General features: G+C 45.0%; 2 protein-coding genes across 7 annotated transcripts in view; one reads left to right on the top strand and one right to left on the bottom strand.

Annotated features, from left to right (window-relative positions):
- Positions 1-22,763, bottom strand: part of LOC115468205 (E3 ubiquitin-protein ligase TRIM39-like) — a 1,720,076-nt gene that overhangs the window by 168,391 nt on the left and 1,528,922 nt on the right. The window lies entirely within an intron of this gene.
- LOC115468282 (E3 ubiquitin-protein ligase TRIM39-like) overlaps positions 1-22,763 on the top strand; it is a 98,503-nt gene that overhangs the window by 21,734 nt on the left and 54,006 nt on the right. Inside the window, exons 6-9 of one of the 6 annotated variants that reach the window (XM_030199881.1) lie at positions 2,356-2,361; positions 6,064-6,069; positions 6,694-6,723; positions 19,877-20,480. The exons of the other annotated variants lie outside the window; for them this stretch is intronic. Of the exons in view, the coding sequence (XP_030055741.1) occupies positions 2,356-2,361; positions 6,064-6,069; positions 6,694-6,723; positions 19,877-20,427 (593 nt within the window). The 3' untranslated portion in view covers positions 20,428-20,480. Of the gene's footprint in view, positions 1-2,355; positions 2,362-6,063; positions 6,070-6,693; positions 6,724-19,876; positions 20,481-22,763 lie in introns of those variants that run through there. 6 annotated transcript variants of the gene reach the window in all.

The following is a 22,763-nucleotide window of genomic DNA, read 5'->3' as shown; positions in this document are numbered from 1 at the left end:
CTATTGCGGATTAAAAACTGGTTAAAAGATAGAAAACAGAGAGTAGGGTTAAATGGTCAGTATTCTCAATGGAGAAGGGTAGTTAGTGGGGTTCCCCAGGGCTCTGTGCTGGGACCACTGCTTTTTAACATATTTATAATTGACCTAGAGATGGGGGTAACTAGTGAGGTAATTAAATTTCCTGACAACACAAAGTTATTCAAAGTAGTTAAATCGCGGGAGGATTGTGAACAATTACAAGAGGACCTTACGGGACTGGGAGACTGGGCGTCTAAATGGCAGATGACATTTAATGTGAGCAAGTGCAAAGTGATGTATGTGGGAAAGAGGAACCTGAATTATAGCTATGTCATGCAAGGTTCCACGTTAGGAGTCATGGACCAAGAAAGAGATCTTGGTGTCGTTGATGATACGTTGAAACTTTCTGCTCAGTGTGCTGTTGCGGCTAAGAAAGCAAATAGAATGTTAGGTAGTATTAGGAAAGGAATGGAAAACAAAAATGAAGATGTTATAATACCTTTGTATTGCTCCATGGTGCGACCACACCTCGAATATTGTGTTCAATTATGGAATTAGAAAAGGTGCAGAGAAGGGCGACGAAAACGATAAAGGGGATGGGATGACTTCCCTATGAGGAAAGGCTAAAGCAGCTAGGGCTCTTCAGCTTGGAGAAAAGACAGCTGAGGGGAGATATGATAGAGGTCTATAAAATAATGAGTGGAGTGGAATGGGTGGACGTGACGCGTCTGTTTACACTTTCCAAAAATACTAGGACTAGGGGGCATGCGATGAAGCTACAAAGTAGTAAATTTAAAATGAATCGGAGAAAATGTTTCTTCACTCAATGTGGAATTCAACTCTGGAATTCGTTGCCAGAAAATGTAGTAAAGGTGGTTAGCTTAGCAGAGTTTAAAAAAGGTTTGAACGGCTTCCTAAAGGAAAAGTCCATGGACCATTATTAAATTGGACTTGGGGAAAATATTTCTGGGACAAGCAGTATAAAATGTTTTGTACTTTTTTGGGGGGGGGATCTTGGCAGGTATTTGTGACCTGGATTGGCCACTGTTGGAAACAGGATGCTGGGCTTGAAGGACCTTTGGTCTGTCCCAGTATCATATAGTACATAAGTATGGCAATACGGACAGTCAGTGATACTTCAGAATATAGGGGGTGACATGATCATAGAATCATCCTCCTTCTAATATCCCATGACCCCCTTGTTTGTGATTTTCTCTCCCAGCGTAGGCCCCCTTTTGTTGCAGCTTGATAAAAGGAGCCCTTAATGAACAACCAAATCAAACACTATTTGCAAATGGTAAAAATGGTAAAAAATCATGGTACAACCAAAATCAGAGTACTAACTAGGAGCAGTGGCATTCCTAGGGGGGGGGGGGGGCGGTGGGGGCAGTCCGCCCCGGGTGCACGCCACTGGGAGGGTGCTGCGCGCGCCTGCCCTCTGTTGTTCCATGCTTCTTCTCTGCCCCGGAACAGGTTACTTCCTGTTCCGGGGCAGAGAAGAAGCATGGAACAACGGAGGACAGGCGCGCGCGGCACCCCCCCGGCGGCGTGCACCCGGCGGGGTTCCTTCACGGGCGTGTCCTTTTGCCAGGGGGGGTCCACGCTGCATCGGGGGGGGGGGGGGGGGCGCTGCACCCGAAGGGGCAGGACGAATCGGCGATCCGCCCCGGGTGCCAGCCCCCCTAGGAACGCCACTGACTAGGAGATCTCATAAACAACACATACTCTTCCACCAATAAACGCAAAAAACATCAAATGGTGCCCAATGGCAATACAACACTTACACTAACTCTGTTTGTCTGAGAATATATACATAAAACAGATTGTGAATGAGACAAACAGCAGACATTGAAGAACCAGAACTCTAATATAAAAAAATAATAAAATAATAATAAAAAATGTGGACGGCACCAAGGCGGCTGGACAAAAAAAACGTCAAATATCTAAAATGACATGTTGCCAACAACCATCAAACCAAACAAATATACTGAGTAGCAGGGCATAACTTAAATCACCTGAAGAAGGAATGGGTGATAAGGCAAAGCTTGTTTTATTTTGTTGCATTGCACCCTGGAAGTTATGTGTTTACTATGTCATAAACTTATTCCTGGGATAAGCGGCAGAAAATCTGTTTTACTCTTTTGGGGTCTTGCCAGGTACTTGTGACCTGGATTCACCACTGTTGGAAACAGGATACTGGGCTTGATGGACCTTCAGTCTTTCCCTGGATGGCAGTTCTTATGTATGAATGTACTTATAAGATCATTGAAGGACAGTTTTATAATTCAAAATCTCTAACATTTCTCTCTCTCTCTCTTTTTTTACAAAATCCTGCAGGATTTGGTAAGTTTTGTTCAGTTAGTAACATATGTATTTTAGGGGTGGGCAATTAATGTCTTAATAACACTATTAGGGCCCCTTTTACTAAGCGGCGGTATTTCCCACCCCCCCCTAGTGCGCTGTCATATTTATTTTTCTAGCACCGAGATGTATCAGGTGGTAATCGGTTACTGCCGGGTTAGTGCTGAAGACCTTACCGCCACCTCAATGGATGGCGGTAAGAGCTCCTCCCCAAATGACAATGTGACAATGGTAAAAAGGGGCCTTAGCGCACGTGAAAAACACGCAGCGATGCCAGCACAGGCCCCCTTTTGCCGCAGCTTGGTAAAAGGGTCCCTTAAAGCATTAATATTTTAATGCATACCATGTTTTTTGATGCTGCCTGTTTTTTTTTTTTTTTTTAATTCTGACCCACCCATCCCCCACACTTACCTCTACAGGAGGGGCTCAGGAATTTTTCTCCTTCCTCGGAGCTGACTCAAACTCCTTTTCTCCCCCTGCATGGACAGGCTCTGCAGATACTTGAGCTGCATGGTTCAGGAAGGTGGGGAAGGTCTCTAGAGACTTGCAACCGCGACACTTCCCCAACTTCCTGCACTGCGTGACTCAAGTATCTGCAGAGCCCGACCACCATACGCACCCTGTATAAGAGGCTTGGGGAGGCCAAGCCTCCCAAACCTGAACCGCGACCCTCCCTGCTGTCGACCTGACCCACTGCCTCTTTCCTCCCGTCCACCCCTGTTCTGCAACAGAGTTTGCTCCCTCCCGTTGCACTGCTGCTACCGGACCTGCGCTCATAAACGATGATAGAAGAGCACAGGACCCAGCTGTCTGCAGCGCCACCAGCGCTTCTTGTGCCGGTCCCGGAAGTTTACATTGGAAGCGCCAGAATCGTCACAGGTCCGCCAACACACATATGCTTCCCCCAAATATACCCTAAATATTACAGTGGGGCCCTAAAATATCAATACATCATCAAGAAAACTGAACAAGCCAAAGTACTATAGAATACTACACAGAAAATTGACGCTAACAGAATACTTTGGTCACACACACAGAACACAAATGCCAAATACAGAATAAGTGACCACAAACCATAAACAAATTAAATCAAAATCCCAAGAGGCCAGACCTTGCGTTTAGCACAGCACAGAGAAATACAAAGAGATGCATTTTTTCCTGTACTGTGCAAAATATGACAGCACAAGCAAGAGACAGCGTTAGGGGAGGTACAACTAGGGCAACTGCGTTTGGCCCCCTAGACAGAGAGAACCCCAGGCCAGCTGGAAGCTGAAGGAGGTGCAGCCTGTTAGTAAGATTTGGGGTCCCCTCCTAAATATCTGCCTTGGGCCCCAGCCATATTCTAACACCAGCTCTGGCAGGATGTACATTTCAAATCTGACATATTCTAGTCACAAAATAGAAAAATAAAATTCTTTTTTCTACCTTTTGTTGTCTGCTCATTTTATTTTTCCAAGTCATGTTGGTCCCAGGCTCTGGTTTCTACATCCTTCTGTCTTCTCTTAACTCACTCACCAAGGTCTCATGTCCATTTGATATTTCTACTCTCTCTCCATGTCCACTATCCATCTTCTTCCATCTCTGTACCTCTATATTCCTCCATGTTTAGTATCTCCCTTTCTCTGTGTCCCTATATTTTCCAGCTTCTCCCCTCTCTTTGTCCCCAGTGTCATTATATCTCTACCCTCTCTGACCCTACCCCATCCAGCTTCTCTCCCTCTCACTCCCTCCCCTTTCCAGCATCTGGTTTGGTTACTTGATTCCCTGCCTGCCTACCCACCCCGTCCTCCCTTCCTCCGTCACGCTGTACGTTTAGTATTTGTTCCCTTTTCCTTCATCTCCTTGGTGTGGTATCTCTGTTTCCTTTCCCTCCAGGTCTCCTCCCCCTCTTCCTCCCACATCCAGCATCTCTCTCCCTTCCATCCAGATCCCCTCCTCCTCTTCCTCCCACATCCAGCAGCTCTTTCTCTCCAGCCCCCTCCTCCTCCTCCCACATCCAGCAGCTCTCTCCCTTGCACTCAGATCCCCTCCTCCTCTTCATCCAGCAGCTCTCTCCCTTTCATCCAGTCCCCTCCTCCTCTTCCTCCCATGTCCAGCAGCTCTCTCCCTTCCCTCCTGCCCCTTCTTCCTCTTCCTTCCTTGTCCAGATCTCCAGCCCCTTCCTCCTCTCCCTCCCATGTCCAGCAGCTCTGTCCCTTCCATCCAGTCCCTTCTTCTTCCTCCCTTGTCCAGCAGCTCACCAGCGCCTTCCCCCTCTCCCTCCCATCTCCAGCAGCTCTGTCCCTTCCAGTCCCTTCTTCCTCTTCCTCCCTTGTCCAGCAGCTCTCCAGCCCCTTCCTCCTCTCCCTCCCATGTCCAGCAGCTCAGTCCCTTCCCTCCAGTCCCTTCTTCCTCTTCCTCCCTTGTCCAGCAGCTCTCCAGCCCCTTCCTCCTCTCCCTCTGTTATGACTGGGGATGTGTGAGCCCTTGTGCCCCGACTGAGCACGGCAAGGATGGAGTGCCACCGCACTCGGTCAGGCAGCCAGACAACCCTTAGCTTCACCTGCAGTTAGCCACTGTCCCCCAGGAGTTGAGCCCCTGGGTTCAAGCGGCCGGCAGGACTTCCAGAACTGGCGGGGTTGCACGACCACTGACCAGACAGGTGGGCAAACACAGTCCAGGAGCCCGTAAACAGCAGAGCAAAGAATAGTCATAGAACAGTCCAAGGTCAAGGCAGGCAGCAACACAACGCGTAGTACAGGAACAAACCAAGGTCAGGAACACCGGAACACAGGACCGATGACAAGGAGCACCGGCGTGGATCTCAAACACAATTGAGGCCGAAGCAACGAAGGACTGGAGGCAGGGCTTTAAATAGTGTAGGAATCAATCTCAAACATATGCAGCTGATCCAAGATGGCTGCCCCCATCAGCAGAGATGCCCAGCGTCTATCCGGCCCTCTCTGATGCACTTCCTGTTTACGTAGGGCCAGATGGATGCGGCAAAGGGTAGCGGAGCTGACTATGTGAACAGCAGCGCTTTGCGACGGGCAAAAAAGAGAATGCAGCGGAGCCTGGGGAGAAGAATTATTTTAAAGGCAGGCACGCAGGCAACGCTGCTGAACGCTGCCTCCCGGACAGCCGTACCTGGCGGAGCCGCGGGAGAAAAGGCAGCGACAGCAGCGAAGGATGTTGGATGGGCGGGCCTGGATGGAAAGTGGCTGGGCCTGGGCCTGTCCAGGCCCGCCCGTGGCTACGCCCCTGCAGTGAAGGATTCATTCTTAGCAGTGTTCAAAAGTTCTCCACCACTATCCTTTTACTGCTGACATAGGTGTTTCCTCCCAACTCAAGGATTTTAACATATTCTGTTCTGTTCCATCTGTCCCATACCCTGATCTTGGCCCCGCCCTATAACTTCATCTAGTCCCACCCACCTTTACTTCCCCAAACAGCTGAGTCACTGACTGCCTATGCCGACCACTGTGCAGGGGAAGACAAGGAGTTTGGGGCAACGCCAAGCCCGAGCCCTGGAAACAGGATATTGGGCTTGATGGACCTTCAGTCTTTCCCTGGATGGCAGTTCTTATGTATGAATGTACTTATGAGATCATTGAAGGACATTTTGATAATTCAAAATCTCTAACATTTCTCTCTCTTTTTATTGGTTTTTTTTTTTTTTTTACAAAATAAAATCACATCCTGTAGGATTTGGTAAGTTTTATTCAGTTAGAAACATATATATTTTTGGGGTGGGCAATTAACACATTAATAAGGGTATTAATGCATTGATCTTTTAACGCAAACTATGTTTTGTGATGCTGCCTGTTTTTTTTAATGCTGACCCACCCCTCCTCCACACTTACCTCTACAGCAGGGCTCAGGATTTTTTCTCCTTCCTCAGAGCTGCCTCAAACTCCTTCTCTCCCCCTGCTTGGTGCAGAAAGTTAGGGAAGGTCTCTTGAGACTTGAAACCGCGAGACTTCCCCAACTTCCTGCAGTGCATGACTCAAGTATCTGTAGAGCCCAATCGCTGTGCAGGGGGAGACAAGGAATCTGAGGCAACGCCAAGCTCGAACCCTGCTGAATGAAGGTTGGTCACTGGGGCATGAGAGAAACTGGGGGAGAGGAAGGGGAAGGGGGTATGAGAGAAACTGAGTGAAGGCTGTTTGAAACTTTATTCTTTAATGGTCAAAAAACTGTGATTAAAATTTTCATCACACGATTAATCACAATTAAAAATGTAATCATTGTCCACCCCTAATATAACTTTTTATATCATTGTACTTATTTCTCTTGTCTGAGATCTGATCATTGTTCATCTTTATTTTAATGCAGATTGGTGGATGGAATTTGGCAGATATACAGGTAACTGAATCTGAGATACAATAATTATACCAAACCACCAAGTTTCCTAGAGCTGCCAAGAGGTTAGGCGTGTTAGCGTTTTTAATTTGTGTTAACTATCCAGCTCATTTTTGAAAGAGACCACCGGCCATCTTCCTACACAAATCGGAAGATGGCTGGCGATCTCCTGAAACCGGCCAAATCGGTATAATCGAAAGCCGATTTTGGCCGGCTTCAGATGGGAGAAGGGGAGGGGAGGGGGTTCTTAGATGGGAGGAGGGGAGGGGGTCTCAGATGGGAGAAGGGGACTGGGGTGGGGAGGGGGGTCTCAGATGGGAGAAGGGGGCTGGAACTGGGATCCGAGAAGGGGCCAGTAGGGAAAATAGGGGCCAAGCCTGGGGCAGGTGGGAGAATGGGTCTGGGGCTTAAAAGGGGGGCCCTAATGCTGGATGAAGGGGGCTGGAACTGGGGGCTGAAAAGGAGGGTAGGTGGGATAAGCGGGCTAGCACCGGAACTGGGGGCTGAAAAGGGGGCAGGGAGAAGTGGCTGGAGGCTGAAGATCGGGACTGGTGAGAGAAAAGGGCTGGTGTTGAAACTGGGGACTGGTGGGATAGTGGAGCTAAAACTGGGGGCTGAAAAGGGGGGCAGGTGGGAGATGTGGGCTGGGGCTAGAACTAGGGGCAGGTGGGATAAGGGGGATGGAACTGGGTGCTGAAAAAAGGGGGCAAAGAGAGGGGCAGATCCTGGATGGAAGGGGAGTGAGAGGGAGGGCAGACCCTGGATGGATGGGAGAGGGAGGGCAAATGGTGGATTGAAGGGGCAGGGAGAAAGGGCAGAAAGTGGATGGACGGGATAGAAAGGGCAGACAGTGAATGGAAGGGGGAGAGAGAGAGGGCAGACAGGGGCAGATGGTGGATGGAAGGGGCAGGGAGAGAGGGCAGACATTGGATGGAGGGGACAGCAGAGAGGGCAGACACTGGATGGCAGAGTAAGAACGAAGACAGATGCTGGATGGAAGGAAGACAGTGAAAAGAAGATGAGGAAAGCAGAAACCAGAGCAACAAACTGTAAATAAAATATATATATTTATTTTTTTGCTTTAGGATAAAGTAGTATTGTAGCTGTGTTAATAAATGTTTATAATAGAACATGTAAATAAGGTAATCTTTTTATTGGACTAATTTTAATACATTTTGACTAACTTTCGGAGAACAAAACCCCCTTCCTCAGGTCAGGATAAGATACTGTAACAGCACTATACTGTATTGACCTGAGGAAGGAGGTTTTGGCCTCTGAAAGCTAAATGTATTAGTCCAATAAAATGGTATTTTACTTTCTATGTTTGTTTTATTTCTATTTGTTAATTTGTAAAGTGGTGATTGGTACTTGTTAGGTTTTTTTTTTCAAATTTACATCCTCTGTCTTTATATTTTGCACAGTACTAGGGGACATTTTCTGTTTCTGTGGTGTTGCATTGTATGCAGAGTCTGGCATCGGGGGTTCAGTTTAATTTTTGTCTAAATAGAAAGTTTATGATTACTTATTCTATAGTGGATTCGTGTGTTTGTGAAAAAGACATGGCTTTCAATTGGCATTGACTGTGCAGGATTGACGAATTGAATTGATGTTCTAGTGCTCACTGTAGTGTTTAAGATGCTTTCCTTTTCCTTGTGTGACTGCTTATGGTATGGTAGAATTGCTCTATAGGTCCTGAGTGTTTTGTATTCTCGGTATGGTGGTTTTAAGGTGTGCAACATAGGTTCCGAATATGTATGTGGTTTATGTTGCTGTAGGAAAGCTGTTGGGCAGACTGTTTATTAAAAATTATTTAGGATCCCCCAAAAAACTTCTCACACCTATATATACATAGTGCCCACCCATATTAGCTCTGGGCCCACCCAAAATGTCAGGTCTGGCTACGCCACTGAGACGCCCATCTCCCGATTTGTGTCGAAAAATGAGCGCCCTTTTCTTTTGAAAATGCCCCTGCATGTTACCCTGTTGTTGTACACTAATGCCAAGGGTGATTTCAAATGCAGGCCTCTGTACAGAGCCCAAAATCCTTGTGCACATGAAGGAAAGAGCTTGAATTACATGCCAGTCCATTGGAGATGGAACTGCAAGGCTTGGATGACGTCCATCAACTGTTTCATTTCAGAAATTGAACAGTATCTCCACCGTAAGAACCTTGCCTTCAAGGTACTGCTGATTTTGGATAATGCACCAGTACACTGTCGTGCAGACCTAGAAAATGCAGAGCCCAATAATGAGGTTCTCTTCATTCCCCCAAATACATCAATCATCCTGTCCCTCGATCAGGCAATAATAAAGGCTTTCCGGTGCCACTACATGCAGGAGCTTTACAGCAAGGCCTATGAAGCTGTAGATGCTGATGAGGAAACCACCATGCTGGACTACTGGAAGACAGTGGCAATACGCAATGCAATCGACTACGTTGGGATAGCCTGGGATGGCGTCACACAAACTACTATAAATAATTGTTGGAAAAAAAGCTTGGTCAGACGTCATAATGAACTTTGAGGTATAGCAGAACACATGAGTAGAAATGTGTAAAACATCATGCAATTTGCACAAAAAGTCCATTTGAGGACATGACACAAGAAGATGTTGAAATTTTGGCAGAGACTGCACTAGAGCCCAGCAATGAAGACCTGGACGAGATGGGGCAACAAAGCCTCAGGGGCAGTGATAATGAAGAAGAGACGCTGAGACTCCAAAAATCGTGCCTCTCATTTCTGCAAGAACAGCAGAGAGGGCTTCGACACTGGAAAAAATGTTCAGTGACATAGTAAAAAAAATTTTCGGTATATTAAAAGCAGGAAGCCGGCAAAAGAATCGGTTGGGCCGCTGGATGACCGAGGGGTAAAAGGGGCGATCAAGGAAGACAAAGACGTAGCGGAGAGACTGAATGAATTCTTTGCTTCGGTCTTCACCGAGGAAGATTTGGGTGGGATACCGGTGTCGGAAATGGTATTTCAAGCGGACGAGTCGGAGAAACTTACTGACTTCACGGTAAACCTGGAGGACGTAATGGGGCAGTTCGGCAAACTGAAGAGTAGCAAATCTCCTGGACCGGATGGTATTCATCCTAGAGTACTGATAGAACTGAAAAACGAGCTTGCAGAGCTACTGCTAGTGATATGCAACTTATCCTTAAAATCGAGCGTGGTACCGGAAGATTGGAGGGTGGCCAATGTAACGCCCATTTTTAAAAAAGGCTCCAGGGGAGATCCGGGAAATTATAGACCGGTGAGTCTGACGTTGGTGCCGGGGAAAATGGTAGAGGCTATTATCAAAAACAAAATTACAGAGCACATCCGAGGACATGGATTACTGAGACCAAGTCAGCATGGCTTTTGTGTGGGGAAATCTTGCCTGACCAATTTACTTCAATTCTTTGAAGGAGTGAACAAACATGTGGACAAAGGGGAGTCGGTTGATATTGTGTATCTGGATTTTCAAAAGGCGTTTGACAAGGTACCTCATGAAAAGCTACAGAGGAAATTGGAGGGTCATGGGATAGGAGGAAATGTCCTATTGTGGATTAAAAACTGGTTGAAGGATAGGAAACAGAGAGTGGGGTTAAATGGGCAGTATTCACAATGGAGAAGGGTAGTTAGTGGGGTTCCTCAGGGGTCCGTGCTAGGACCGCTGCTTTTTAATATATTTATAAATGATTTAGAGATGGGAGTAACTAGCGAGGTAATTAAATTTGCTGATGACACAAAGTTATTCAAAGTCGTTAAATCGCGACAGGATTGTGAAAAATTACAAGAGGACCTTACAAGACTGGGAGACTGGGCGGCTAAATGGCAGATGATGTTTAATGTGAGCAAGTGCAAGGTGATGCATGTGGGAAAAAAGAACCCGAATTATAGCTACGTCATGCAAGGTTCCACGTTAGGAGTTACGGACCAAGAAAGGGATCTGGGTGTCGTCGTCGATAACACACTGAAACCTTCTGCTCAGTGTGCTGCTGCGGCTAAGAAAGCAAATAGAATGTTGGGTATTATCAGGAAAGGTATGGAAAACAGGTGTGAGGATGTTATAATGCCGTTGTATCGCTCCATGGTGCGACCGCACCTTGAGTATTGTGTTCAATTCTGGTCGCCGCATCTCAAGAAAGATATTGTAGAATTGGAAAAGGTGCAGCGAAGGGCGACTAAAATGATAGCGGGGATGGGACGACTTCCCTATGAAGAAAGACTAAGGAGGCTAGGGCATTTCAGCTTGGAGAAGAGACGGCTGAGGGGAGACATGATAGAGGTATATAAAATAATGAGTGGAGTGGAACAGGTGGATGTGAAGCGTCTGTTCACGCTTTCCAAAAATACTAGGACTAGGGGGCATGCGATGAAACTACAGTGTAGTAAATGTAAAACAAATCGGAGAAAATATTTCTTCACCCAACGTGTAATTAAACTCTGGAATTCGTTGCCGGAGAAAGTGGTGAAGGCGGTTAGCTTAGCAGAGTTTAAAAAGGGGTTGGACGGTTTCCTAAAGGACAAGTCCATAAACCGCTACTAAACGGACTTGGAAAACTCCAAAATTCCAGGAATAACATGTATAGAATGTTTGTACGTTTGGGAAGCTTGCCAGGTGCCCTTGGCCTGGATTGGCCGCTGTCGTGGACAGGATGCTGGGCTCGATGGACCCTTGGTCTTTTCCCAGTATGGCATTACTTATGTACTTATGGAAGAATGTTATCCTTTGCTGGAACACAGCTCTGCGTTTGCCCCTTACAGAGAAACACTTAAGGACTTGAGAAGGAAAGCCAAGCAGACAAGGCTGACACAGTTTATTCAGTCAACAAGGCGTGAGACCCAGGCACCTGAGCTAGATCAAGGAGAAGTTGACCCCTCCTCCCTCCCAGGGTCTCCATCTTCATCATCTACTATCATTCTACAAGGCTGTCACTCTCCAGAGGTCGACCCACCTGATTTGATATCCTCATCGTCTCCATCTGTTTTCATAATGTTGGTGGTTTAATGTTGACAAAACCAGTCCAGTACAGCACTTTATTACTGCTCCATAAAGTTGTTTTTTTTTTCAAGCAGTGTTTCATAAGGTACAGAACAATTTCTGTAGCCCCCTGGTTCTGCAGCAATGTTTATCAAGCACTTTTTTCTTAAAGTGTTACCAACTGCAAGGACTGTATCTCATTCAGCAAATACAAATATATATTTTTACAACACACTATAGGCTCATTTTCAAAAGAGAAAAGTGTCCAAAAGACTTTTCTCTCAAAAACATCCAAATCAGTATTTTTAAAACCAATTTTTAGACATTTTTCTATGAAGTCCGTCAGAAGTGCATTCAAATCACAAGGGGGCGTGTTAGGGGCGTGTTAAGAGTGGGATTTGGGCGTTCCTAACACATGGACAATTTTCTGACTTAATGGAACAAAACAAAAATGTCCAGAGCTATAATTTGGACATTTTGGTCTAACTGTTTATTAATGAATAAGCCAAAAAAAGTGCCCTAAATGACCAGCAGGCTCATTTTCAAAAGAGATGGATGTCCATCTTTCGACATAAATCAGAACTTGGACGTCCAAATCGGTATAATCGAAACCCGATTTTGGATGTCTGCAACTGCAGTCCGTCAGAAGGACATCCAAATCTCAAGGGGGCATGCCAGGGGTGTGTTCAAGGTGGGACTTGGGTGTTCCTAAGACATGGACGTCTTTCAGTGATAATGGAACAAAACAAAGATGTCTAAGTTTTAGACGTTTTGAGCTTCCCTACACCCCTTCCCGTGCACTGCGCTCCATGGATAAATCCTTCTTATCTGTTCCCTTCTCCACTACTGCCAACTCCAGACTTCGCGCCTTCTGTCTCGCTGCACCCTATGCCTTGAATAAACTTCCTGAGCCCCTACATCTTGCCCCATCCTTGGCCACCTTTAAATCTAGACTGAAAGCCCACCTCTTTAACACTGCTTTTGACTCGTAACCACTTGTAACCACTCGCCTCCACCTACCCTCCTCTCCTCCTTCCTGTACACATTAATTGATTTGATTTGCTTACTTTATTTTTTGTCTATTAGATTGTAAGCTCTTTGAGCAGGGACTGTCTTTCTTCTATGTTTCTACAGCGCTGCGTACGCCTTGTAGCGCTATAGAAATGCTAAATAGTAGTAGTAGTAGCTAGACCTGTTTTTATAAACAAAGAGCTGCAGTGAGAATTGAACTCACTTCCCCAGGATCAAGGTCTGCTGCATTAAACACTAGGTTATTCCTCTACTCCACACAAGAGCTCCCCCAAGTGCCCAGATGACCACTGGAGGGACTTGGGGACCACCTCCCCTTACTCCTTCAAATCACAAAACATTTTCCAAACATCACTTTCAAAAGGAAAAGATAGACTTTTTTTTTTTGTAGAAAATGACCTTTCCTGTTCTGATTTTGGACATCCAAATTCAGACTTAGATGTCATTTCCAAAAATGCCCTGTCTGTATTTCACTTGCCCAAAGTCTCAAGGAGCAGCAGTGCCAGAATCAAAGCCCGCTGAACTAACCATTAATCCACTCTTCCTCTGTTTTGGATGTCTTGCATTTGGACGTTTTTTGTTCGAAAATGGACTAAAACCAAGGGCGTCCAAATCACAGGATGTACTTGGCATTTTCAAAATGAAAGATGGAATCCATCTTTTTTCGAAAATTACCTTCTCCCTGCCTCCGAATTTGGACATCTTTGTAAAACGTCCAAATTCAGACTTAGACGTTTCTTTCGAAAATGCCCCTTCAGATGACCTCTGCAGGAATAAAGGGATGAAACCTCCTTTCTCCCCCAGTGATCACTGACCCCCTCCCATCCCCCCAAAGTGTAAAGGAAGCTGTATATACCAGCCTCTATGACAGCTTCAGATGTTACGGCCAGTCCTATTAGAGAAGCAAGCAGGTCCCTGGAATAGCCTAGTGGTCAGTGCACTGTAGAGAAGGGGACCCAGGCCCATAATCCACTCTATTACACTTGTTGTGGAAAGTGTCAGCCCCCCAAACCCCCACTCAAAAATGCCTACTGTACCCATATATATAGGTGACACCTGTAGCCATAAGGGCTATTGTAATTGGGTACAGTAGGTTTTTGGTGATTTTTGGAGGGTTCTCCATACAGTATAAGGGGGTAACAGTGAGATGTGTACCTGGGTCCTTTTATGTGAAGTCCACTGCAGTGTCCCCAGGGTGACCCACTGCTCTGCTGGGAAGTCTGTGTGGCCAGTCTACTAAGAATGTTGGTCACTGCATCTCAAAAAAGATATAGTGGAATTAGAAAAGGTGCAGAGAAGGGTGACGAAAATGATAAAGAGGATGAGACAACTTCCCTATGAGGAAAGGCTAAAGCAGCCAGGGCTCTTCAGCTTGGAGAAAAGACGGCTGAGCGGAGATATGATAGAGGTCTATAAAATAATGTGTGGAACGGAACAGATAGACGTGAGTTGCTTGTTTACTGTTTCCAAAAATACTAGGACTAGGGGGCATGCAATGAAGCTACATAGTACGTTTAAAACAAATCAAGAGAAAATATTTCTTGACTCAACATGTGATTAAACTCTGGAATTCATTGTCAAAGAATGTAGTAAAAGCAGTTAGCTTAGCAGGGTTTAAAAAAGGTTTTGATAGCTTCCTAAAAGAAAAGTCCATAAGCTTGATGGACCTTTGGTGTGGCCCTGTATGGCAATACTTATATACTTGTAACTTTTTTTTTTTTTTGAAAATGGTCTAAAAGGATAGATGCACTAAGTACAACAATATCTAGGAAATGGCCATTTTCAAATAAAAAAGACATTTTTTTCTGGTTAGAAAATGGCCATTTTCACTACTTGATTTTTAGATGTTTTCAGTAACACGTCCAAAGTCGGATTTAGACGTCATATCGAAGATGCCCCTCTATGTTTCTCTGATTTTTGTTATGTGTTGTCCAATGCAGGACCCAAACCCTGGATTTTCTTCTATAGGGATATGCATTCACTTTTCACGGTTTTAAGGAAAAATTGTTATAGCTGGAGCCTAACCCCAATTTCCCATATGTACATTTTTTGGTATTTGAAAATTTGTGGTTTGCGATCTTTTCTTGAACCAAACCATCGTGAATGTCAGGAATGGACTTTACATCCAAATTTAAAGCAAAATAAAATTTGTAAACATAAGTACATAAGTACATAAGTAATGCCATACTGGGAAAAGACCAAGGGTCCATCGAGCCCAACATCCTGTCCACGACAGCGGCCAATCCAGGCCAAGGGCACCTGGCAAGCTTCCCAAACATACAAACATTCTATACATGTTATTCCTGGAATTTTGGATTTTTCCAAGTCCGTTTAGTAGCGGTTTATGGACTTGTCCTTTAGGAAACCGTCCAACCCCTTTTTAAACTCTGCTAAGCTAACCGCCTTCACCACTTTCTCCGGCAACGAATTCCAGAGTTTAATTACACGTTGGGTGAAGAAATATTTTCTCCGATTTGTTTTAAATTTACTACACTGTAGTTTCATCGCATGCCCCCTAGTCCTAGTATTTTTGGAAAGCGTGAACAGACGCTTCACATCCACCTGTTCCACTCCACTCATTATTTTATATACCTCTATCATGTCTCCCCTCAGCCATCTCTTCTCCAAGCTGTATAGCCCTAGCCTCCTTAGTCTTTCTTCATAGGGAAGTCGTCCCATCCCCGCTATCATTTTAGTCGCCCTTCGCTGCACCTTTTCCAATTCTACTACAGGTATATCTTTCTTGAGATGCGGCGACCAGAATTGAACACAATACTCAAGGTGCGGTCGCACCATGGAGCGATACAACGGCATTATAACATCCTCACACCTGTTTTCCATACCTTTCCTAATAATACCCAACATTCTATTTGCTTTCTTAGCCGCAGCAGCACACTGAGCAGAAGGTTTCAGTGTGTTATTGACGACGACACCCAGATCCCTTTCTTGGTCCATAACTCCTAACGTGGAACCTTGCATGACGTAGCTATAATTCGGGTTCTTTTTTCCCACATGCATCACCTTGCACTTGCTCACATTAAACATCATCTGCCATTTAGCCGCCCTGTCTCCCAGTCTCGTAAGGTCCTCTTGTAATTTTTCACAATCCTGTCGCGATTTAACGACTTTGAATAACTTTGTGTCATCAGCAAATTTAATTACCTCGCTAGTTACTCCCATCTCTAAATCATTTATAAATATATTAAAAAGCAGCGGTCCTAGCACAGACCCCTGAGGAACCCCACTAACTACCCTTCTCCATTGTGAATACTGCCCATTTAACCCCACTCTCTGTTTCCTATCCTTCACCAGTTTTTAATCCACAATAGGACATTTCCTCCTATCCCATGACCCTCCAATTTCCTCTGTAGCCTTTCATGAGGTACCTTGTCAAACGCCTTTTGAAAATCCAGATACACAATATCAACCGACTCCCCTTTGTCCACATGTTTGTTCACTCCTTCAAAGATTGAAGTAAATTGGTCAGGCAAGATTTCCCCACACAAAAGCCATGCTGACTTGGTCTCAGTAATCCATGTCCTCGGATGTGCTCTGTAATTTTGTTTTTAATAATAGCCTCTACCATTTTCCCAGGCACCGATGTCAGACTCACCGGTCTATAATTTCCCGGATCTCCCCTGGAGCCTTTTTAAAAAATGGGCGTTACATTGGCCACCCTCCAATCTTCCGGTACCACGCTCGATTTTAAGGATAAGTTGCATATCACTAGCAGTAGCTCCGCAATCTCGTTTTTCAGTTCTATCAGTACTCTAGGATGAATACCATCCGGTCCAGGAGATTTGCTACTCTTCAGTTTGCCGAACTGCCCCATTACGTCCTCCAGGTTTACCGTGAAGTCAGTAAGTTTCTCCGACTCGTCCGCTTGAAATACCATTTCCGACACCGGTATCCCACCCAAATCTTTCTCGGTGAAGACCGAAGCAAAGAATTCATTCAGTCTCTCCGCTACGTCTTTGTCTTCCTTGATCGCCCCTTTTACCCCTCGGTCATCCAACGGCCCAACCGATTCTTTTGCCGGCTTCCTGCTTTTAATATACCGAAAAATTTTTTTACTATGTTTTTTTGCCTCTAATGCTATCTTTTTTTCATACTCCCTCTTGGCCTTCTTAATCTGCGCCTTGCATTTGCTTTGACACTCCTTATGCTGTTTCTTGTTATTTTCAGACGGTTCCTTCTTCCATTTTCTGAAGGCGTTTCTTTTAGCCCTAATAGCTTCCTTCACCTCACTTTTCAACCAGGCCGGGTGTCTTTTGGACTTCCGTCTTTCTTTTCTAATTTGCGGAATATGTATGGCCTGGGCCTCCAGGATGGTATTTTTGAACAGCGTCCACGCCTGTTGTACAGTTTTTACTCTCTCAGTTGCCCCCCTAAGTTTTTTTTTTTACCGTTCTTCTCATTTTATCATAGTCTCCTTTTTTAAAGTTAAACGCTAACGTATTTGACTTTCTGTGTACAGTTACTTCAAGGTCGATATCAAAACTGATCATATTATGGTCACTGTTATCAAGCGGCCCCAGTACCATAACGTCCCTCACCAGATCATGCGCTCCACTAAGGACCAAGTCTAGAATTTTTCCTTCTCTCGTCGGCTCCTGCACCAGTTGCTCCATAAAGCTGTCCTTGATTTCATCAAGGAATTGTATCTCTGTAGCGTGTCCCGATGTTACATTTACCCAGTCTATATTTGGATAATTGAAGTCACCCATTATTATCACATTGCCCATTTTGTTCGCGTCTCTGATTTCTTTTATCATTTCTATGTCTACCTGCTCATCCTGGCGAGGCGGACGGTAGTACACTCCTATCACCATTTTTTTCCCTTTTATACATGGAATTTCAACCCACAGTGATTCAAAGGTGTGATTTGTGTCCTGCTGAATTTGTAATCTATCTGAGTCAAGGCTCTCGTTAATATACAACAGACTGGTCTCAGCCTCCAGCTTCTGGAAAATCCTGAAATTTAAGAAACAGCTGGTGCAGAGGGCTGTGTCTCTTCTGCAATGGGATAACAACACTGGACCTTGGGATTGGGAGGCGGGGCTGGTGTTTGGGAGGTGGGGCTAGTGCTGGGCAAGACTTCTACGGTCTGTGCCCTGAAAATGGCAGATACAAATCAAGGTAAGGTATACACAAGAAGTAGCACATATGAGTTTATCTTGTTGGGCAGACTAGATGGACCGTGCAGGTCTTTTTCTGCCATCATCTACTATGTTACTATGACCTGGGAGCTGGGGTGGGGAGAAGAAGATGTGGTGGACCTGGAGTGAGGGAGATGGAGATTTCATAGACCTTGGGGGGGGGGGGGGGGGGGGAGGGAGATGCATCTTTATCGGTGTTATATAGTCAGAACTCTTTTTTTTATTCATCTCATCTCCCCTTATGTTCCTACCCGTAACCTCCGCTCTCAAGACAAATCCCTCCTTTCAGTACCCTTCTCCACCACCGCCAACTCCAGGCTCCGCCCTTTCTGCCTCGCCTCACCCCACGCATGGAACAAACTCCCCGAGCCCATACGCCAGGCCCCCTCTCTGCCCATCTTCAAATCTCTGCTTAAAGCCCACCTCTTCAAGGTCGCCTTCGGCACCTAACCACTATACCTCTACCCAAGAAATCTAGACTGCCCCAACTTGACATTTCGTTCTTTAGATTGTAAGCTCCTTTGAACAGGGACCGTCCTTTTTGTTTATTTTGTACAGCGCTGCGTAACCCTAGTAGCGCTCTAGAAATGTTAAGTAGAAGTAGTAGTAGTAGTATTCAATATTTTGGGTGGAAGAACAGTGGATGGAAGAGGTTATTTTTATTACTCAGATTTTTTTTTTTTTTAATTTCAGATCGCTCAGGGGTTGATATTCAAAGTAATTTAACCAGACAAAAATGGCTCCTGGCCAGTTAAAGCAAAAAAAATAAACAACAAAAAAACAGCACAAAGGGCCTTTAAAAACAAAAGGGACACAGTTCTTGTATTTAAAAAAAAATCCTTTTAATAATGAATTTTGATTGAAGAGAGACTCGACAAGGGCCGTGTTTCGGTGCTACCGCCTCCTGCGTCAGGGGTCACACCAATGACGAGGAGGCTCATACACACAAATTCAAAACAGCTGATGATTTTCAAGCTTGTCTATAATATATTCCTAATTGGCTTCAATGTTTTGACGTCATCCGATGTCCAATCTATGAGGCAGGAAAGTGACAATATCCAACAGCAACTATAACTACTACTACTATAAATCACTTCTATAGCGCTACCAGTCGTACGCAGCGCTTTACAATTGAACATGAAGAAGAAAGACAGTCCCTGCTCAAAAGAGCTCACAATCTAAATCAGGACAAACAGACAGGACCAAAAAGGATAAGGGAAGGACAGACAGAAGGACACATAAGGATAAGATAAAAGTTACAAGTCAGGAGTCGAAAGCAGCATCAAACAGGTAGGCCTTTAGCCCGGATTTGAAGGCAGCCAGGGATGGAGCTAGACGTAATGGCTCAGGAAGCCTATTCCAGGCATAAGGTGTGGCGAGATAGAAGGAGCAGAGTCTGGAGTTAGCGATGGAGGAGAAGGGTGCAATTAGGAAAGATTTGCCCAGTGAACGGAGTTTTAGGGAAGGAGTGTAAGGAGAGATGAGGGTGGAGAGGTAGTGAGGGGCAGCAGAGTGAATGCGCTTATAGGTCAACAAGAGGAGCTTGAATTGTATACGGAAACGGATAGGGAGCCAGTGAAGCGACTTCAGGAGAGGGGTGATATGGGCATAACGACTATGGCGAAATATTAGTCGTGCGGCAGAGGTTTGAACAGATTGAAGAGAAGAGAGATGGCTGAGTGGAAGACCTGTGAGAAGCAAGTTGCAGTAGTCTTAAGCAAGAGGTGACGAGAATGTGGATGAGGGTTCTGATAGCGTGTTCAGAAAGGAAAGGGCGAATTCTGGTGATGTTATAAAGGAAGAAACGACAGGGTTTAGCAGAGCTTGTGTCATAGAAAAAGTGATTGACTGAAGAACCAGCAAATGAGGGTTAGAGGTAGGTGAAGACGCAGCCAATGCAGGTTAGAGCTAGGTGTGTGAGGAGCCAGTGAGGGTTAGTGGTGGGTGTGTGATAAGCTAATGAGAAGTGTTTGCTCATGTTTATTAATGTGTTTTCTCTGCAGTAAATGTGACTCTGGATCCTGAAACTGCTGGTCCTGATCTCGTCCTGTCTGAAGATCGGAAAAGTGTCAGAATGGGATACACAGAACAGAAAGTGCCGGACACTCCTCAGAGATTTGATGCTTATCCCTTTGTGTTGGGGAGTGAGGGCTTCACCTCAGGGAGACATTACTGGGAGGTGGAGGTGAGAGGTGGGTGGGACTGTATAGTGGAGGATAGGAGTTACTGGATATTGGGAGTGTGCAAAGACTCTGTGAGGAGGAAGGGGGGGATCAAACTGTCACCTGAGGAAGGATTCTGGACAGTGGGGCTGGGGTTTGGACTGATATGGTGGCTCCTCACCTCCCCTGAGAATCGGCTCCCCCTGAGTGAGAGTCCCCGGGCAGTGGGGATTCTGCTGGATTATGAGGCAGGAAAGGTCTCGTTTTATGATGCAGAGAATAAATCTCATTTCTTAACCTTCACTAACTCCTTCACAGGGAAACTCCGACCCATCTTTGGGACTAATTCTGATTTTCCTCAGAGAATCCGCCAGGTACCAGCCTGGAATTAAACAGCAGGACTCAGGTTTAACATTCCCAGACTCTCTTTCTCTCTGCTTGACAATTTGTGGTTATGTTACGGAGTGTGGTAGCCGTGTTAGTCCACTCTTAAGGTTATCAATAGAAATCAAACCAAATAAAACATGGAAAAGAAATAAGATGATACCTTTTTATTGGACATAACTTAATACATTTCTTGATTAGCTTTCGAAGGTTGCCCTGCTTCCTCAGATCGGAAATAAGCAAATGTGCTAGCTGACAGTGTATATAAGTGAAAACCTTCAAGCATTACTATGACAGTCTGACAGGGTGAGAGGATGGGGGTGGGTCGGAGGTATGCATGGGGACATCAAAGCATATCATTGATATTCTAACAGGGTGGGTGTGGATAGGTGAGGGGTGGGGTGATCAACAGAGACATACAGCTTTATGGTTTATAATGGGCTAGGAACCCCAGATCCTTGTTAAGTCCTTTCTGTTGGGTGTTAAAATATTCAATCATTCTGACTTCAAAGGTCTTACGTTCTTGTATGGTTTTAAAGTTACCTTTCAGTATTCTCACTGTGAAATCACTGGTACAGTGTCCTGGTTCTGTGAAGTTCTGTCCCACCGGGGTGGGGGCCCTAATGGCTGTATTGTTCATGTGATGTCTGTGCAGATTGAATCTTGTCTTAAGCATCTGGCCTGTTTCTCCAATATAGCATCCTTCGTTACATTTTTTACACTGAATGATATATACCACATTGGAAGTTGAGCAAGTGAAAGATCCCTTTATGTTGAATATCTTTCCTTTGTGGGTAACTGTGGGGTCCTGTGAAATATTTTGGCATAGTTTGCAACTGGATAAATTACAGGGACGTGTGCCCTTCTGTTCCTTTTCAGTCTGTGATGGAAGTTTACTTCTGATTAGCTTGTGTTTTAAGTTGGGTGGTTGTCGGAAGGCCAGTACTGGTGGGGATGGGAATATCTCTTTCAGTAATTCATCCTCCTGGAGTATAGGTTGTAGATCTCTTATTTTCCTCAGTTTTTCCAGCTCTGGATTGTATGTCACTACAAGGGGGATTCTGTCTGTAGATTTTTTCTCCTTGTACTGTAGCAGATTCTCCCTGGGTGTTTTGAGGGAGGAGGTAATATTCTTGGAGATTATTTTGGGGTTGTAGCCTTTCTGTTTGAAGGATGCAGTCAGGGTTTCAAGGTGTCTGTCTCTATCCCCTGGCTCCGAGCAGATACGGTGGTATCTTGTGGCTTGGCTGTAAATGATGGATCTTTTTGTATGTGAAGGATGGAAGCTGGAGTTGTGGAGGTAGCTGCATCTGTCTGTGGGTTTCTTGTATATAGATGTTTGTATACAGCCATCACTGATTGAGACCGTGGTGTCCAAAAAATTGACTTTTTCTGGGGAGTAGTCAATTTTGAATCTGATTGTAGGATGGTATGTATTGAAGGCAGAATGAAATTGTTTCAGAGTTTCTTCACCCTCTGTCCAAATCATAAAAATGTCATCGATGTATCGGTAGTATTTTAGAGGTTTGGTCTGGTGTGTATTCAGAAATGTCTCTTCCAGCTCAGCCATAAAAAGGTTGGCATATTGGGGTGCTGTCCTGGTGCCCATCGCAGTGCCCATTATTTGCAGATAGATATGGTTATGTTACCAAAGCCTTATATACAGTCATCAGAAAATACCAATAAATCTGGGAAGCTCTGCTGCTCTTCCTTATGATTTTATAAAATCCAGCTTCTTTCCTGATATATTTCCTTAATCTCAAGTCTGTGGCAGGAGTGTGAGAGGTGGAAGATTTTATAGATTTGTGTTAAACATGTTCAAGGAAATCATTGTTACAGAAATATTAAAGTTTCAGGATTTCTTTCTTTCCTTTATAGAAATGAAGTTTATTTCTTTCTATCCCAATGGATTAACATAGAAGCCAGAACAGTTTCAAACATGAGGGACAGAGATGGGACCAGAGCCTGTGAATGTGAGGAGGGGTTTCATTGACATATTGAAAGCAACAGATGGTATATTAAGTGAGACAGTAAGCTCAGTAGGGCAGGGACTCATTGTACTTCTATGCAATTTGTGTTCAATCTCACTGTCTTTTATGATCTCTCATAAATACTACAACGACAATACAAATATTAGAAATATTAAGAATCAATGGGAACCCTTTTGGGTAACCCTTCCCGTGAAGGGGCAAAGTTATATCCTAAATTGTTAACTCACTCAAAACAAAGACAGATGGGAGGGAGGGTGGAGAAGGAGGAATGGGAAGGGTGGATAGGTGGGTGTGGGAGGGGGGGTGGAATAAAGCCATTAGGGTCACGTTGGCAGGTGTTGAATAGAAGATGA

The sequence above is a fragment of the Microcaecilia unicolor genome, chromosome 4 (genome assembly GCF_901765095.1).
Source record: "Microcaecilia unicolor chromosome 4, aMicUni1.1, whole genome shotgun sequence".
Lineage (NCBI taxonomy): Eukaryota > Metazoa > Chordata > Amphibia > Gymnophiona > Siphonopidae > Microcaecilia > Microcaecilia unicolor.
This window is presented reverse-complemented; position numbering and strand designations above follow the sequence as displayed.